This window comes from Alnus glutinosa, chromosome 2 (genome assembly GCF_958979055.1).
Source record: "Alnus glutinosa chromosome 2, dhAlnGlut1.1, whole genome shotgun sequence".
Classification (NCBI taxonomy): Eukaryota; Viridiplantae; Streptophyta; class Magnoliopsida; order Fagales; family Betulaceae; genus Alnus; species Alnus glutinosa.
The window spans coordinates 15,233,804-15,253,503 of NC_084887.1; the positions used below are offsets into that span (position 1 = coordinate 15,233,804).

General features: G+C 40.5%; 2 protein-coding genes across 2 annotated transcripts; both read left to right on the top strand.

Annotated features, from left to right (window-relative positions):
* The first annotated feature begins 15,928 nt into the window (after positions 1-15,928).
* Positions 15,929-16,753, top strand: LOC133860306 (uncharacterized). The gene is made up of 2 exons (XM_062295937.1): positions 15,929-16,088; positions 16,239-16,753. Exons 1-2 carry the CDS (start codon positions 15,929-15,931, stop codon positions 16,751-16,753), a joined length of 675 nt encoding a protein of 224 aa, XP_062151921.1.
* Positions 16,754-17,620, top strand: LOC133860307 (uncharacterized). The gene has a single exon (XM_062295938.1). It carries the CDS (start codon positions 16,754-16,756, stop codon positions 17,618-17,620), a length of 867 nt encoding a protein of 288 aa, XP_062151922.1.
* Positions 17,621-19,700: the final 2,080 nt, after the last annotated feature.

Consider the following 19,700-nt stretch of genomic DNA (forward strand, 5'->3'; position numbering starts at 1 on the left):
CTGTTAGGGAAGTCTCTGCAAGCCGTCTGGACGACGTGGCAACACGGCCGGACGCTGTCCAACATTTTAGAATATTCCAGTGTTCTGTTCGAACGCAGAAAAGAGTTATAGTGAAGACCGTCCGGATGCTCAGTCAAGCCGTCAGGACGTGGACCTAATAAGGATAGAATTGATCTGTTTCTGAAAGGCAATCGTAGAAGATCGTCTGGACATGGCTAACTTTCGTCCGGATGCTCGACAGCCAGCATCCGAATCTTAGCAGATTTAGGTTTTCTGTAAGCCTATAAATAGAGGGCCCTAGGCTTGTAAATTGTACAAAATTTAGTATTGAATTCTCATAGCTTTGAGAGGGTGTTTAGGGAGAATTGAAGATCTGCTAGCTCTCAAGCCGTTGCCGGTGTGTGCTCCTTGTTCATGTGAAGTCTATCTTAGTGGTCGGCTCTAAGGTAAAGGATTCCATCAAAGACCCGTTCAAGTAGGAGACTTGGTTGGGAAGCATTCATGATGGGTTTCGTGTCAGAGTTAAAGGTATGACTACTGCATAAGAGTATGTGAGTACGAGTATTTTATAACTAGCTTTGTTTTCGGTATAATGGATATCTTGGATTTGGTTGCCTCAGAGTGGTTTTTCTCTTCATAGAGTTTCTACTTCGTAACAAATATCTTGTCTTCTTTATATTCCGCATTTAAGATATCTTGTTGCACACAAACACACACACTTGGTTGTTAGAAGTCAATATTTATTTTTAATTGGTATCAGAGTGGGTACACTTGTGTTTGGATTTATTTCCTAAGTGTGATCCATGACTTCTTCTAACATAAATCTTCTTGAGTTCTCTGAAGATGATTTTATGATTTCTCTAAAGATACCTTTTGATAGGTAAACTCTTTAAGAAATCCAATAAAGAACTCAAGAAGATTAAGCAAGAAAAATAGTCTTTGATTTTACAATTATCTGAATCACATGTTTTGATTGACTCTTTGAAATCTGAGGATACCATGCTTTTTGATACTGTTGATGCACTAGAAAATAAATTAAAAGAATCAGAGGATCTCTTGGAAAAATAAAGTACTTCTACTTCACATGCTTTTGATTTTGAATTAGATTCTATTGATATTAAGCCTGTGATAGAAGATACAGCTTGTTTAGATAATTCTTGCTTAACTAATTATGTGATGCCTAACTCCAAGCATTCAAGAATACAAGGTAAGTTTATTCCTAAGTGTAATAATTGTGGGAAAATTGGTCATATTAGGTCAAATTGTTATTTGTTGAAATCTCACAGGCGTTGGATTAAGCAGGATGCTCTGAGGAAAAGTGAAGTTGAAGTTTCTTCTTCATCAAAATATGTCCCTCCGCATAGGAGACATATAAAAGGAAAGGGCAATATTGTTTGTAAGAATGCTAACTATATTTCAGCAGAGAAAGTCAAACAACATTATAACAAAAGATGCCTACCCACCTGTCATCACTACGGCATCACCGGTCACATCCTACCCAAATGTCCACAGCTCCAAGCTCAGAAGAAGAAGGCTCAGAGGAAGTTGCCTACTAAGACCACATCAGGTACTTTACCTTTGGCGGGACATCAGGTTCAATGGCATCAGCGGTAACATCATCGGTCTGTTCTGAAGAACACATCAAGGCACTACAAGAAAAAGCCGTAAAAGCCCGATAGCAACCATGCCTATGAAGGGTTGCTGAGCTTGTTACAAGGGATGCTGAGGAGAATGGACAGTATGAGCAATACCCGATCACATCTACCACGGGTACACCAGGGTTGGGTTAGAAAGGAAGAGACCATTCACCCCTTGAGGGGGAGTGGACTCACCTAGCATAGGTGCAGTCTCACCATGCCTAGGTTGGTTCCCAAATCCTAGTGCATACCAGGTATGTTTGCATTGCATTGATTGTCATATCTTATATATCCTATTTTTTCCTTGCATTCTGTTTTAGGAACCAACATTTCTATCCCTAGATTTTCTCTTGGTTGCTTTGAGAATTTTCTGCAGGTACACTTTAGGGATGACAGAGAAAGCATGGCACTGCTTTTCTGTCTTGCTATAGTCTTACCTACATGCTTTGTCTAGACATATGTTCTTTTCCTTTTAGCATGTCTTTGTTGTTTTTCTGCTTTTATTTTTCAAAAAAAAAAAAAAAAAAATTGGTGGAGAAGATGCAGAATTTCTACTTTTTTTTGAGTTGCTTTTCAGATATTGTATGTGTTTTTGCCTGATATCTCAGTTCATTGTGCATTAATTGAATATGCTTATATATGATTGAGAATTTATGTCTAATATTTGCTAAGTTTTCCTGTGCATCTTAATACTAGATAGTTGATTTTCTCATGCGATGAAAAATTGTGCACTATCCAAAGCTCCCCTATGGTACATTTTTTCTCTCTGACTTTTAGCTTTTGGAAATTCTAATGAGAGAGATTTTTTTGCTAAGATGGTCAAATTGACCAACTCACTAGTGGAACCTAGAACCTATAAATTCTAGCATTCTTTCTAGGTTGCAACACAAAGTGATAAAAAACATTCAAAACTGAATAAATATGGATAAATAAAAAGATCCACTGCTTTTGTGCTATAAATTTATTCTTGAACTTGTCCCTATAGAAATAGTCAGTGATCAAATCATTGCGAAAATAGACGGCCACTAAAGGACAAAGTAAAAGAAAAGTGCTGCAGCTTAAGGGGAGTGTATCAGATGAGGGTGGCTAGGCCCTAGTAAAATAAGGTTTGACTTTTGACTGATCTACTATTGATTTTCTCTCTTATTAAGAAAATCTGGTTGCTTTAAGTCATATCTATGAACTTCATACCTTATTGAGAAAGCTTTTACACACACACACACACACACTGCATGAGTTAAGTTTACTAATGAAAAATTTCTATCTGTAGGGAAATTTTTGTGCTTATTGACTCTTAACTCTCAATTATATCTTGGTATATATTTGAAATGCTATTTGACTGTTTTATAAGTTATTTATATATGCGTGTTCTGAAGCTAATGTTAAGATTTTTTTTTTCCGCATATTTCCCTCTGTTTTTTTTTCTGCATATTTCCCTCGGCTCTGTCGATCTCTTATTTGACAGCATGCCGTCAAGACGAGTATGTACCACGTCTGGACGCAAGCTTTTTGCTTTTTCTGCCAAACACACACACACACACACACTATTTTTTGCCTGTTCTATCATGTTCTATTGTGTGTGTTTTCTCTCGGACTGATCCCGAGATTTTGGCATTCTCAGCACATCTTTTCTCTTTCCCGGGTATTTCCTTTGACTTTCCTTATTCTCTTAAGCTTTGGTTCTTTTTAGAATATTGGAATCTTTAATTGATTATGATTTGAGAGATTGTGCATGAATATCTTTTTCTGTCTTTATGCTGGATGAATATTACTAATCTATCTTTTGGATTGCTATATCTACTTTTGTATTACTTTATGAATCCAATTGATAGCCATTATAATACCACATTCTTTTTGAAACTAACAGGATCTAATATTTCCTTGTGGTGTTATTTTTGGATAGATTTCTGTTTAAATATTTTCAGGAATATGTTGTCCAGCGGCTTCCAACAAAGTGTCAGACAGAGGGCTCTTTGGAAAACAGACTAGTGTTGAAATCATATGTTCCAGAGATCTCAAATTTTAGATGAGCTCATTCCCCCTGCTCATACAGAGTCTTCCGTAACCTCTTTCTCTAGATCTGAACCAGCTAGAGATTTAGTGGTGAATCTTCTTTATCATCTTATTTAGAGGATTTGTTTCTTCGGATAATCAGTTTTGGTCTAGAAGACTCAAGTGACTGAAAATTTTTAGTCTATGGTTTCCCGGCTTCAAGAGCAAGAAGCTGAAGTGGCTCAAATTCAGAAGATGTGATATCTTGAGGTTTTTTGGTTTCCTCTTATGTTGATTTGAGTTTTTGATGAGACACTTTATTATTATTCTTGTTGTTTTGAATTTTAGTAATTGTAGTTTTTCTCTTCTACTCTGTTTACCCTTTGTCCTATTGAGACAAAAAGGGGGAGTATTTTTTGTTTTGGACCGGGAATGTATTTCCAAATCGGTCAAGTGTTTTTTTCCCAGAATGGCCAAAGGGGGAGTTTGTTAGTATTTTATATTGGCAACATTCTGGTAAACAAAAACACTTTATGTAACGGTTTCTTTTTAATAGGATTATCGGTTCTATTCAGAGTCTTCAAGTTACATGGACAGTGTCTCATTTCATGCCATGTGCATGGTCACAAGTTTCTAAGAAGATGTCCATGAAGATTCCATGCAATTTCCAAGTCAGAACAACCGGTTCCTGTGCAACCATCCAGACGGGCCTTTGAAGGCGTCCGAACGCCCCGCAGTGTCTAGCAGATTACGTTGAAGACGTCCAGACACTAGGTCAATCATTATTCTTGTTAGTTTGTAATTGGCCACATTCTGTTGGACAAAATCACTTCTTTATAAAGATGCTTTTTATCAGGGATTCTGCTATTCAGAAGTGTTCCAGAAGATTCTGCACAGTTTACAAGTCAGAAAATTCGGTTTCCTTCTAGCCGTCTGGACGACGTGTCATATCATCCGGACGCCCAGCTGTCCAATGCATCAACCGTCCGGATGCACATCAGACTAAAGCATCATCCGTCCAGACGACGTGGATTCCCGTCTGGACCTTCCTCTGTGTCGAGAAGCTTCGAAATGCTCCAGCTTGCATACGTCCGGACGATTCAGCAGCCCGTTCGGACGACCCTCAGTGTTCGATCAAGCTTCAGGATTTCTTTCCAAACACAGATATGGGAACATTGCTGCAACCGTCTAGACGATGTGGATTCACATCCGGATGCGCTCATCCATAAGGCAAGTATTGCATATCAAATCCAGACGTCCGGACGACAGTCAGCATGGTCCAGATGCTTGTGCATCAGATGTGGAAATTGCTTGCATCAGATTGATTGTTCGGACGCCCATCCTCTTGGTCTGGACGCGCGAAGCCTCTATATATGGAAATTACGTGCAGCGGACATACGACCATCCGGACGAAAGTGCCTCACCGTCCGGACGCGGCTCTCAAACAGGAAAGATTTTCTGTGAAATTTTTGAAATTTTGGTCGCATAGTTGTCCGTTCGGACAGCCTATGACCACCGTCCGGACGGCACCAAGTTTTATCAAGCCAGACGCTCATTTGAACTGTTAGCCTATAAATAGAGGTCCCTAGGCTTGAGAACAGCAAGAATTCGGTATTGAATTCCACTAGTGCTTAGAAAGCTATATTGTGAGGTTATTGAGCTGAGTTGATCTCTTTGAAGCCGTTGCTGTGTGTGCTGTTGCTGCGCTTAACTTGAAGTCTATCTTAGGGGTTGGGCCTAAGGTAAATGATTCCATAGAAGACTCCTTCAGGTTGGAGACCTGGTTGGGAGGCGTTCGTGTTGGGTTACACGTTAGAGAGCAAGGTACGACCACTGCAACAGGGGTATGTGAGTGTTACTACTTTGTATCTAGTCTTGTCTTCTGAATAGTGGATATCGTGGGTTTAGCAACCTCGGAGTGGTTTTTCTCATATTGAGTTTTCCACTTCGTTAACAAAATTCTTGTGTTATTTTCCGCATTGTTATTTTTTTAACACATTGTGCACACACACACTTGCTTTTTATTAGAAGTCAATTTTCATTTTTCAATTCTACATTGAGTTGGATTTCAAAAGTCGACACTATTAGGGAAGTCTCTGCAAGCCATCCAGACGACGTGGCAACATGTCCAGACGTTGTCCAGCATTTTAGAATATTCCAGTGTTCCGTTCGAACGCAGAAAGGAGTTATAGCGAAGATCGTCCGGACGCTCGGCCAAGTCGTCCAAACGTGGACCTGATAAGGATAGAATTGCTATGTTTCTGAAAGGCAATCGCAGAAGACCATCCGTACATGGCTAACTTCCATCCAGACGCTCGACAGCCAGAGTCTAAATCTCAGCAGGTTTAGGTTTTCTGTAAGCCTATAAATAGAGGGCCTTAAGCTTGTAAATTGTACAGAATTCAGTATTGAATTCTCTTAGCTTTGAGAGGGTGTTTAGGGAGAATTGAAGATCTGCTACCTCTCAAGCCGTTGCCGGTATGTGCACCTTGTTCATGTGAAGTCTATCTTAGGGGCCGGCTGAAAATTGAAATTGACTTCTAAAAATTAAAGTGTGTGCAACAAGTGTCAACAAAAATTAAGCATAGCGGAAAATAAAAGACACAGTTTTTGTTGACGAAGTGGAAACTCAATTAAGAGAAAAACCACTCCGGGGAAGCCAAACCCAGGAATTCCACTATTCAGAACAAGAAGCTAGATACAAGATAGTAACACTCACATGTACCGATGCAGTGGTCGTACCTTGCTCACTGACGTGTAACCCAACACAAACGCTTCCCAACCAGGTCACGTACCTGAAGGGGTCTTCAATGGAATTCCTTACCTTAGAGCCGACCTCTAAGATAGACTTTAGTTGTAGCACAGCACACTTGAAACAGCTTCAGAGGGATCTTGAACTTCTCTATGCTCTTGTGGAATTCAATACCGAATTCTTGCAGTTCTCAATGCCCAGGGGCCTCTATTTATAGGCTGGGGTGCAGAATGGGCGACTGTTGTAATATGTACGGATGTCGTCCGAACGGTGAATTTGGGCCGTCTGGACGGACAATTGTGCGACAGGATATTTCGAAAATTTCACTGAAAATATTTCTAGTTTAAGACCTGCGTCCGGACGGTGAGATACTGATGTCTGGACGGTCGCACGTCTGCTGCAAGTAATTTCCATATAAGGCTTAGCGCGTCCGGACCAAGGGGGATGAACGTCCGGACGACAATTCTTCAACACGCAATTTCCATATCTACTATGCGTGCGTCTGGACAATGACAGGCAGACGTCCGGACGGTTGAAGTTGAATCGGCAATTTCCTTAACTGATGAGCGCGTGTCTGGACCAAGGTTGACCGATGTCCGGACGGTGATATTTGAATTGCGATTCTTACCTTAAGGAGACGCGCGTCCGAATGGGATACCACATCGTCCGGACGGTTGATCGATCTTCCGTTTATTGGAACTTGGAAAGAATCTGAGACTGTTCGGGTACTGATAGGTGTCCAGACGAGCTTCTGAGATGTCCGGACGGATGGAAGCTAGAACATAAGCTTCTCGATACAGTGTAGGGTCCAGACGGAAAAGATACGTCGTCCAGACGGATGACGCTGGTCTGTCTGGTGTCCGGTCGGGATGAACACGTCGTCTGGACGGATGAAACAGTGGACAGATGGACGTCCGGACGGGATGACACTTCGTCCGGACGGCAGACAGGGAATCTGAAATCTTCTAACTTTTCGTAGTGCAGAGTCTTCTGAAAATGCTCTGTCAAGTGGAATCCCTGTTTACAGCATCTTTTACACATAAGTGATTTTGTCTAAACATAGAATTAGGCCAAAATACTAACAAACTCCCCCTTTGGCCATTCTGGGACAAAAATCACTTAACCGGTTTGAAAATACATTCCCGGTCCAAAAATAAAAATTACTCCCCCTTTTGTCACAAAGGGACAAAGGGTAAAACAGAGTAATAAAAACCAACTATCATAAAAATTACTGCCCCTAACGGTCTTAGAAGGACCCGGGTAAACAGAGTAATATTAGTTTAAGTTTTTAACAAAATAATAGAAAATAACAAAATGTCTCAAAATAACAAAAAAACAATAAAAACAGAGGGAAATCAAACATCCTCTGGCATGTGTACAGTCTGAGCTGCAGCATCCTCATCATCACTGCTGTTCGGATGATGGACTCGAAGGCACTCTTGAAGGTTCAAATGGGTCTGCTCCACCCGCTTGTTGGTAGACCGCACTTCGAGCTGCAAGGAGGAGAGGGAGTGTTGCATGGTGGACATCCCTCCCTGAATGGCAGCTAAGGCCTCCATGATCTGAGAGTAATTAGCCTCTGGCTCAGATGGCTGGATGGTATGAGAGGATGAAGCCACGTCTGGAAAAGCAACATGCATAGCAGCAGGCATGTCATCATCAGAATCCTCTCGTCGCAGCTGCGCATTCGACTTCATCAGTGTCTGTTTGCTGAGGGGCTGCTGGATCTTCATCCTAGGCTCTCTATTCACATTAATACCGGACTGAAGGATGATCTAAGTGATTAGACAGCCGAAGAGGAGACCGGTATTGCTCTCATCACGAGCCTCAAGCATGACTCCCAGAACATGCTTGCAAAGACAGAAAGGCAAGCGAAGATGAACAACATAAACAAATTGTGCCCTCTTCAGTATCAGATCGCTGCGCCTGGCAACTGGCCAGAGATTGTGCTGAACAATTTTGGCCAACATACGATGAGCCGGAGCTAGTGCACCAATCCTGATATTAGTTGGACGCCCCTCACCCTGTGGAACGGCATGGAAGAACTCTCGAAGATCGTCCATAGACTGAGGAAGCACCACCTCATTGTAAGGACTGGCAGGCAGATCAAGGACTGGTAGTTCGAGGAATCGACTGATGGTCTGGGGATCCACAGTGACGATGTGTCCGTCAACAGTGGACTGCAGTACCGTCCCATGCTCATCATCCTGAGCCACCTCAAGGTTGGCATAGAAGAGCCGGACTAGCCTGGTGAGGACGATGTAGGCACAAGTGTAGAGGTAGCCCCAGTGATAAGTCTGGATAGTCTCATAAATGCTATAAAAGGGAGGCACCATGATGTCAGCACGGACCACATTCCGCTTAGCGAGGACATTGCGGTCCATGATCTTGTTTTCGAAAGCACTCTGCTCTTCCTCTGTCCTATAGCGGACCCGGCGCTGGGAGCTGATGGCAGACATGATTCTGCAAAAGAACCAATAAGAATTTTTGCCAAAAATAATCCAAAAAAAATATTCTTGTTAGTGTAATTAAAATTTGGCAGAATAACAGTAGTAACAAGGACTTTTGTAAAAATAAAAACAGAGAATATCACAATTAAGTCCAAAGAATTTCAGCATGGCAGATATCCCAAAAACATTCAAAAAAAAAAAAATCTAACAATTGCAAAATAAACTGAATGAAATAAGACAAGAAAAGAAAATACCTGGAATGAGAGTGAGAATGCACACAAAAGCAATGTGATCACTCCAAAAACTCAAAGAACTTACTCACAAGATGCCAAAGGAAGGATTTTGTGGGGTATAGAAGAGTGAGATCGGCGATCTGGGCTATTTATAGCCACTGTGGGGTGCCCGTCCGGATGGTGTTTTGATGATGTCCGGACGCTCGCTGCCTCGGAAAGGAGCAAAACAGTTACGCACGTCCGGACGAATTAAATTATCCGTCCGCCCGAGGATGACAACTCACATCTGGACGTGGAACAAATTCCATCCGGACTGTAGAACGCCATCCGTTTGGACTCCAAAACAGGCACAGTCCGAACTACTAAATTCCACCCGTCCGGACACCAAGAGAGACCGTCTGGACAGTCCACACTGAAACACCAGAAAAACTGAGGAAAATTTTACAGAGATCAAATTTTCACAAGTCAGTGTCAGAACATGCATGTATAATCAACTGATAACATAATCAGAGAGCATCTCAAAACTAAACAGAGATATAAAAGAGAGTTGAGATTTCAATTAGCACAAATATTTTTCCTGGACATAGAAAATTCAAATAGACAGCTCAACTCACTCAATGCATGTGCGTGTGTGAAGACTCTTTTCCCACAAGGTATGACTTTCGATGACATGACATAGAGCAACTAGATTTTCTAGACAGAAGAGAAAATCAGTGACAGATTAGCCAAAAGTCAAACCTTATAACTTGCTAGGGCCTAGCCACCCTCATCTGATACACTCCCCCTGAGATGCAGAATCTAAGTGATTTACTTGTATCATGAAGGACAACGTAAATGTTTTTCTTGTACGTAGAGGGCAAGGCATAAAGCAAATGTAGCACATAAGCAATGAATATATACTTTAAAGCATAGATATCAGACGATTAACTGCTTGTTTCTTATGGTGCTGCAAACTGTAGGGAGTGCCAGAGTTTATAGGCTTTAGGTTCAACTAGCATGAGGTCAATTTGGTCATCTTATCAAGGACTTCTTCTCTCATCCAAAATTTCTAAAAGCAAAAGGTCAGAGAAGGAAAGATGTACCTTTAGGGGAGCCCGGGATAGTGCACTTTTGCATTGCGTGAGGAAAGAAGCTATCCTACTTTTGCATAAACAGGAAAAAAACTTGGCCAATATAGTCATAAATTCTCAATTATATCTAAGCAGAGTAGATTAATGCTTACAGAATTGAGATATCAGGCAAAAGTACATGCAATATCTAATAAGCCAAGAGAGAGAAAAAAATCCTGCAAATTCTCCCCAATTTTTTTTTTTAATTAAACAAAAAAAATGCAATATGGAAATGACATCATATGCAAAGGCAAGATGAAACCTGTGTACGCTCAATGATGCCACTACAGAAAAACAGTCATTCGACCTGTTTTTTCTGTCTTCCCCAAAAAGTACCTGCACAGTTCTCTCAAGAAACATAGGGGGCAAACACAACTGGTTCCTAGATTGCATATAACAATATGTCAAGTAAACTGAGCAATCAAACCTGATGCCATAGGATTAGGAACTGAATCCTAGGCATGAACACCCAAAACTACTAGGTGCGTCTGTACCCCCTCATGGGGTAGCTGTCCTTTTCGACCCAAGCCTGCCTTCCAGTGGGTGGTTTCTGGCAGGACTGCATCATCCATTCCATCATGTTCTGCATCCAGATAGGAGGCTCACTAGTGTATTGCTCTTCTTTCATCTTCTGAGGCCTTCTAAACTGCTTAGGTTTGCTTTTGTAGGTGCCACTGTGATTGGCTGGTACAAACTGCTGCTGAGGCCGCTGATGCTGAGGAGTATGAGGCCAAAGGGCTTGATACTGATACCTTGGTGCTTGGTGAGGTGCCTTATGCCATGGAGTCCGATGCTGAGCCGCAGGTCTAGTGCCATAATGAGCTTGTCTGGGCACTTCTTTCTTGACTTTGGCCTTTTGTGCTTTCAGGATAGAGCACTGAGGGCGAACATGCCCACTGAGACCGCAGTGATGAAAAATGGGAGGTCTTCTGATGGAATGAGGCTCCTGAATGCCTGGAACATCATCGTTGACCTTTTCCTTCTTTTTATCTTCAATAGTGGAAGGAGGCTCTGGGACTGTAGGTTTCACAAACATAGTCTTTGAGGAAGAAGGAACATCAGAAGAGGGAGCTACATACTCGAGGCAAGTTTTGTCATTTGGGCTCTTCTGGATAGACAGCATACGAGTCAGCTTCTCATCAGTGACTCTCTCTAGCTGGAGTTGCGTCTCTAGTAGCTTTTCCTCGAGCTCTTGTACTTTGAGCAGCAATGAACTTTTCTCGGTCTGCAAACTGTTCAGATCATTCAGGTGCTGCTTTCGGCCTTCCCTCAGCTTCTCATACTCTATGTAGAATGTCTTGTAGGCCTCATTGAGCTCTTCCTCATTATCGCTATGCTCCGAATAATACGAGTCTTCTTCTTCAACATGTGGGGCTACAAAGGTCAGAAATTTTTCAGACTCTGGAGCTTCTTCTTCTGACTCATCACTTAGAGTCACATTGTATGCTTTCCCCATGCCCTTTTTAAGATTCCCGCAACCAGCCCGGATATGACCAAAGCCTGATCATTCAAAACATCGGTTATTGTAAGAGAGGTGGGATGTAAAGCCCGGAAAAGACACCATACTTAAGTTATTGATATATGTGCATACATAAGTATAGGGCTTAAGAATTACTAATAGTCTAATAAAATTATATAGTTATGCATGTAGAGAGTTGGATCAATGAAGTTAAAATCGATCGAGCGACTTCCTAGTCGATCGAGCGACTTCCTAGTCGATCGAGCGATTATAGGTCGAAGTCGATCGAGCGACTTTATTATCGATCGAGCGACTTCACCCAGTACAGTGCAGTTTCCGTTAAATGCGAAAATTGATTTTTCCACCTAATAATTTGGGACCCACACGTTGTACTTGATGCCAAATGATTATACCCATATTTAGTTAGCATAGTTAGTCCATTTTGGTTGAAATCCAACTAGATTTCCTTGGATATCATGTAATCATAGACTAAGATATGGAATAGTCACCTATGAGATTTGAGCTATGAATTTGAGGTATTGGCTGGCTCAAATCCGGCCATTGAGGTGTTGATTTGTTGGTTTAATCTCAGCCCTTCAAGAGTATTATATATAGGATGCATGGGGAGTTGATTTTCATGAAGAGAAAACCAAATTTTAGCCTAAACTCTCTCTTGTTCTAGTGCTGTAGAAATAGCACTAAAATCCTCCCATTTCACCTCACTTTCCAGCACCTAGCAAGCCAAATTTAAGCTCCAAACCATCCTCATTCTCCCACAAGATCAGTAGTGAAATGTGAGTAGAAACCACCATTGATTTGAGACTAAGAAGCCAAGCTTTTCAAGTGGAATTCTCTTGGACATCAACTCTCCTCCACTCTTTAAGACATTAGAAAAATTTGGGTGAGTATTTTCTCCCTTAAACTTCTCATAGAACAAGTAGTCCTATTGTTATTTTGAAATTATAATTTTCTCTTGCTTTTAATTATGCACATATATGTATGTTGTATGAAAAGTTGGCTAACTTATATTATGGACATATGAGTATATGTGTAAGCATGTGGGTGAGTGTTTACTACATGAGATAAGTTATTTGGAATGGGTAAATTGTGTTCTAAAATGGATCAAGAAATGTAAGTGTGAGAGTATATGTGTTGAGGTTTTGATATATATATATAATAAGAAATAGGTGTATAACTTTGTAGGAATATATATATATATATATATATATATGTGTGTGTGTGTGTGTGTGTGTGTGTGTGTGTGTGTGTGTGTGTGTTTGGATTTACTAACTTAAAATGTGTAGATATATATATAGAGAGAGAGAGAGAGAAAGAGATATATGTGACTGTAAATATTAAGTGGAAAGAGATGAATTTGTATTTAAAGAAAGGAATGTGTTTCCAAATATTTATGTGTGTTATAAGGATGTGTGAATTAAAGGAAGGCAAATTCATATGTGTACTTTATTAGATGACATTTGTATTCTTGTTTTTAAGGTATGTTATGTGTTAAATGATGCCCTAAAGGATGGATAATTCTGGTAGCACTAATATAAGAATTGGTAAGTAAGCACTAAAATAAATAAATAGATACGAGATCATGTGTAAATCTGTGGCCGTTGTAATATCTAGGAAGAGATATGGTAATAATAATGTTTTCATAAATGCTTTATTAATCTATTATTATCACATGATGATTATTATGCAGTTGTAAAGGAAAATATTTGGAGCAGAAATTAGTAAGTATCTTTATACTTACTAAGGACGAAGCTGGTTGACTTTTCCTATAATATATGCTTACTGCTTTATTTACTTGTTTGCGCATGTGGCTTTGCATGTTTTATTATTTTTAATAATCTGTCTAATAACAAGCTGCTGGATCTAGATCCGCAGTGGGTACATGAGGCTTCACATGAGTTCCTAGGTTCTCAGTGAATGAGGAGGTACCTGAAAAGAGACTAATAAATACGAAAACTGGTGTACCTAGGTCACCAGGGAAACCTCGGTTTCCAGTAGCATAGGCTGAAAATAATTAAAAGTTAAAGGGAGGAAGCCCAGGCTTTAAATAACATGTTAACCGTGCCTAGGCCAACAGAGTAGTGGAAAAAGGGAAATATCTAAAACTTTACACTTAAAACTGTCATGGCTTTATGATTACGTTTATGTTCATTTTATGTCTATGATTCGCGATCATAGATTATATTTTGCATATACATGTGATTATATGGCCATTGCATTGTGTTGCATTAATCAAATAAATCAGCACTCGTATTATTATTGGAAACAGCAGACTCACTTTAGTGTTTATGTTGTTATCTTCTCTTTGTATGGTATTTTGTAATGATTCAGGACTATCCCGACTCATAGATGTTCCCTGGTTCAATCTTTTTGCAAGGCTGGATAGCCTTTCTTTTTGGGACTACCCTATTGTAGTTCATGATGAGTGCCCAATATTGTGTATTTGGACCCCTTGATTTACATAAGTTAGACCTTTAGCCTTGTTATTTTCTGATACTTTGGTTAGTTTTTGTGTTTTTATGTTTTGTAGGTTAATAAGTGTGGAATGGCAAAATTCATGTGGAATTGCTTGGAAAATTCGGAAGTTCTGAAGAACTCGATCGATCGAACTTAAAAGTCGATTGATCGAATTTTGCCCGAAATCGATCGATCAAAATTTCCCAGAACTTACTTTTGCAGAAGCGCTCCAGAACACCCAATCAGGAGCTTCTCCATGACAAAAAGCAGTTCTCCCTCTGATTTTCGCAGCAGAACATGTTGGTTGCATGACCTTGGTTGTCTCTAGCAAGAGAGGAACCCTAGAGGGGGTTAGAGGAGTCATTTTACATGGGTTTCTAGCCCTAATTTCCTTCTATAAAAGCCATAGCCATACCTCCTTGTTGAGAGAGTTCAGAGAACAGTAGCTAGGTTTAATTTCGTTCATTTCATAGTGTATTTCAGTAGCTTTTGTTCTTAGACACTTTCTTTTTGTAAAGCTTTTCTTTTATTTCCATGGTTGTTCTTAATTTTCTTGTGGTGTTCTTAGTCATGGAAGGCTACTAACCTCAACTAAGGTTGAGGATGAAACCTTTCCATTGATGACACTCACACTCTTGTTATAATACTTGCACATTTGATGATATATCTTATTTGTTATTCAAGTTCCATTCATTTAAATGCTTTATCTTTTGCAATGAATGTGGTTTTTGGTAGATATAGGACATTTAATGTGTTTCAACCGATGGATACATTGTTTTATCGGTTTGAATGATGATATCCATTGTGATTTGTTCATTGAATAGATACATTGGATGATTTGATTTCAAATGGGTACTCTTTGTGATTTATCTTTGAGTTGGATTCATTTAATGGTTCTAGAGTATGTGGTTAAGAAACTTGAATGACATCCTAAGCTTAATGTTCTTTGGGTGTTCAAGTAGAAACCAAGAAGTGTGAGTTGTTGGATTTGGTTTGGTGGATTCCTTAGCCTTAGTTCCTTTTAATTTGCATATTTCATTTCATCTCTTTTGTTTAGTCTTTTACTCTTGAATCTATCCTCAAACCTTTGGAACTAGGTTAAAATGAAGTTGATTAAACAAGACACCAAAATTTGACCATTTCCCTGTGGATTCGACCTCGCACTTGCACACACTATATTGCAAACGATTCGTGCGCTTACGAGTACTCATTAAAACACACATCAGTTATATGTATATATTTGGCTTGTATGACTATCTTACCCTGTGAGGCATGACTATTATTACTGTTTGTATAATTATACTTACTGGCTTATTATATATTTTGAGGTATTTCAGTAGTAGCTCTGAGGTGTCGATCTATTCCCAAATCTATATTACATTTATTTCGTTGTCAATAATTACCTCTGATAAGTTAGTAATGTCACGTGAAAATTCAAAAATTTTCACTTACGCTTTTTGTAAAAGCGGGGCGTTACAGTTTGGTATCAGAGCGGTTTGCTCTGAGGACCTTAGATTTGACCTTAGCATAGGATCTAGGCATACAAAGCTATAGGAATATAAAAGTATTTTTGCAAGCTAGATATTAGTTTGAATTTCACGAGTTAGAATAAGAATAAAATAACTCGCTTCAGTAGATAGATGTGTATGTGCACTTAGAATTTTATTGTTTATAATCATTGTTTATTTGAGTAATTTTGAGTGTTATAATTGTTTATAGCATGAATTGTTTAAGAAATCTTTATCAGTGACTGATTGTTAAATAATTAAGTTGTTAGCTTTATTGTTTGGTTTTAAACAATATATAGTCGCGTAAAGGAAAATGATAGTATTCTACAAATGTGGAATAACTGTTCCTTTAAAACACAGAATCATTCCTCCTAGACGCTGTCCCCTCTGTGACTCTAATCGTGTCCCTCGTCCTGAAGAAAATGGTGAGGAAGATCTGCCACCCCCACCTCCACCGCCACCATTCAATGATGGCACACACCCAGCTTTAATACAACTTATAGTTGACACCACTAGGCATCTGGCCGAAGCAATATCACGAATTCCATGACCCAATGAACGAGCCGAACCCATAGGATGTTTATTACACGATTTTGCTAGCTATCACTTTCGAACTTTTGAAGGAACGGAAGGGCCGAATGTTGCAGAAGCTTGGCTCACAGATATAGATGTACTGTACACTACCCTCGGTTGTAGAGATGAGCAGAAGGTTCAGTACATTGTACTGCAGCTGACGGGTGAAGCTAAGAGATGGTGGACTACAAGGAAGGTGCTGCTTGGAGGAGGAACAGTAATTACTTGGGAGATGTTTAAGGAAGAGTACAATCGACGTTTTTTCCCTCGATCTCAGAGGCAACTACGAGCGATAGAATTCCAAAATCTAGTCCAAGGTGACATGACTGTAGAGCAATATTCCACCAAATTCATGGAGCTAGCTCGGTTCGCAGCCAATCTTATCCCTGACAAAGAAACGAAAGTGGAACGATTTGAGAATGGCCTCAACCCTCATGTCAGGGAGAGAGTGATTTGTCTGGAAATAATGGAATACGCCAGATTGGTAGAAGTTGCGTCTCTAGCTGAAAGAGGAATACGAGAATCAGCCGCGGCTTACGAATTGAAGAAACGTTCGAAGCAGTAGATGACTCGCCCAATCAAGAGGCAGGCTATTGGAAGTGGTTCTAAACCCACTATGGGTAAGAGCTTCCGGCCAAAGATCAGCGGCCGAAAGACTATCTACAGTAAATACTCAAGGATCCACGAAGGAGATTGTAGGCAGGGAACGTCCACTTGCTTTAGATGTGGAAAGCCTGGACATTTCTGGAAGGACTATCCTACGAATATTGCTGAAGGAACAAAATCTCAAGGAAGCGGAGCACAGGCACGGGTATATTCTCTTATGCCCGGAGGAGAAGAAGAAGGATTCGAAGGTGATGAAGAGGATGCGGATGTAGTAATAGGTACCATTCCTCTATTCGGTAAAGTAGCAAGCATTCTTTTTGACTCAGGTACAACGCATTCCTTCATATCATCTACATACGTTAAATTGTGTAGCATGACTCCTCGACCCTTGAACCAAAACATAACTGTGTCCACACCTACTGGGAATGTAGTTACTTGTAGGAAATTCATTGAGAACTGCCCTATCGTCATAGGAGATAGAGTCCTACCGGCAAACCTAGCAGTGTTTCAAATGTTAGGTTTTGATGTAATTTTAGGAATGGACTGGTTGTCAAAGCACTATGCCAATATCGACTGTAGGGAGAAAGAAGTTATTTTTTGCTCTCTAAACGAAGAAGAATTCAAATTTTGTGGATCTCGAGTACGAGCCACTCCACCTCTTCTTTCTGCAATTCAAGCAAGGCAGAGCATTAACTGTCATGCGCAAGCATTTTTAGTCTATGTCAAGGCGGAGCCGGAAGGAGAATGTAAGCTGGAAGATATACCTGTAGTGCGCAATTATCCCAACGTTTTCGCCGAAGTCACAACTGGATTGCCACCTGATTGAGAAATCGAGTTCTCTATCGATCTGATGCTAGGAACTCAACCCATTCATAAAGCACCATACCGTATGGCGCCATCAGAATTAAAGGAGCTGAAGAAGCAACTTGAAGACTTGGTAGACCGGGGTTTTATTCGCCCTAGCGTCTCACCATGGGGAGCACCCGTTCTATTTGTAAGGAAGAAGGATGGATCTTTGCGTATGTGCATTGATTACCACGAACTCAACCGAGTAACGATCAAGAACAAGTACCCGTTACCGAGGATTGACGATCTCTTTGACCAATTGAAGGAAGCTACGGTATTCTCCAAGATTGATCTTCGATCGGGGTATCACCAGCTCAAGGTAAAGGAAGTAGACATTCCAAAGACGGCAATACGTACGCATTATGGGCATTACGAATTCTTAGTCATGCCATTTGGGGTGACTAATGCGCCCTCTGTATTCATGGATCTAATGAATCGGGTGTTTCACAAGTACCTTGACCAGTTTGTGGTGGTGTTCATAGATGACATCTTAGTTTATTCTGCCACTAGCAAAGATCACGAAGAACACTTGAAGACAGTTCTGAGCATCTTGAGAGAGAAGAAGCTTTTTGCTAAGCTCAAGAAGTGTGAGTTTTGGCTGAAGGAGGTCTCATTCTTAGGTCACGTAATTTCGAAAGATGGAGTAGCAGTTGACCCAAGAAAGATTGAAGCAGTGACAAATTGGGAGTGGCCATCGAATGTAAATGAGATACGGAGTTTCCTAGGATTTCCGGGATACTACCGAAGATTTGTTGAAGGTTTTTCTAAGCTTTCAGGACCTTTAACTGCTTTAACAAAGAAGAATGCTTGTTTCATCTGGAGTGATGAATGTGAAGAATGCTTTCAAGAGCTGGAGCAAAGGTTAGTATCTGCACCTGTTCTTACCCTTCCCAAGGAGTCGGAGAAATTCGTTATCTTTAGCGATGCATCTCTTCAAGGCCTAGGTTGTGTGCTCATGCAGTAAGGCAAGGTGATCGCCTACGCGTCAAGACAACTGAAAGACCACGAGAGAAATTATCCTGTGCATGATTTGGAACTTGCAGCCATCGTTTATGCATTGAAGATTTGGAGACATTACCTACTTCAAGAGACAGTGAAAATCTACACCGACCACAAGAGTCTCAAGTACATTTTCATGCAAAAGGAATTGAATATGAGGCAGAGAAGGTGGCTTGAGCTAATCAAGGATTACGATTGCAATATTATGTACCATCCGGGGAAAGCAAACGTTGTAGCAGATGCATTAAGCAGGAAGTCGTGCGGTAGAATCTTAAATTCTATCACCACCCCAGATCAACTGGCTCAACGTTTAGAGGTGATCCAATTGAACGTTGTGAAGGAGCAAGCAGTCTTAGCAACTTTGGTTATTCATTCTCTAACTTCTGATAGAATCAAATCGGCCCAGGAGAATGATCTTGAAGTGCAAGGATTGATGAGGAAGGCTAATTGCAGCAGGGCTTTTGGATTTTATTTCACGGATGACGATTTGTTGAGAATGGGTGACACTAGGATTGTTATACCTAACGATGTGGAGCTGAGAAGAGATATCTTAGATGAAGCTCACAAAACATGATATACGGTTCATCCGGGGAGTACCAAGATGTATCAAGATTTGAAGAAGAAATTCTGGTGGCAGGGCATGAAGCGAGATGTTGCTGAATATGTGGCCCAATGTCATGTATGTCAACAAGTGAAAGCTGAACATCAAAGACCTGCAGAGCCTCTTCAACCTTTAAGTATCCCGGAATGGAAGTGGGATCAGATTGCCATGGATTTTGTAGTAGGCTAACCAAAGGCACCCGGTGGCAAAGATTCCATTTGGGTTGTGATTGACAGGCTTACCAAAAGTACTCATTTCATTCCATTTCATATCACCGACCCGGTACCTAAGTTAGCTGAAATGTATATTAGAGACATCGTCAGATTACATGGAGTGCCAGTCTCTATTGTATCTGACAGAGATTCCCGATTTACTTCTAGGTTCTGGAAATGCTTACAAGACGCATTGGGAACTAAGCTAAATATTAGCACTGCATATCATCCTCAAACCGATGGACAAT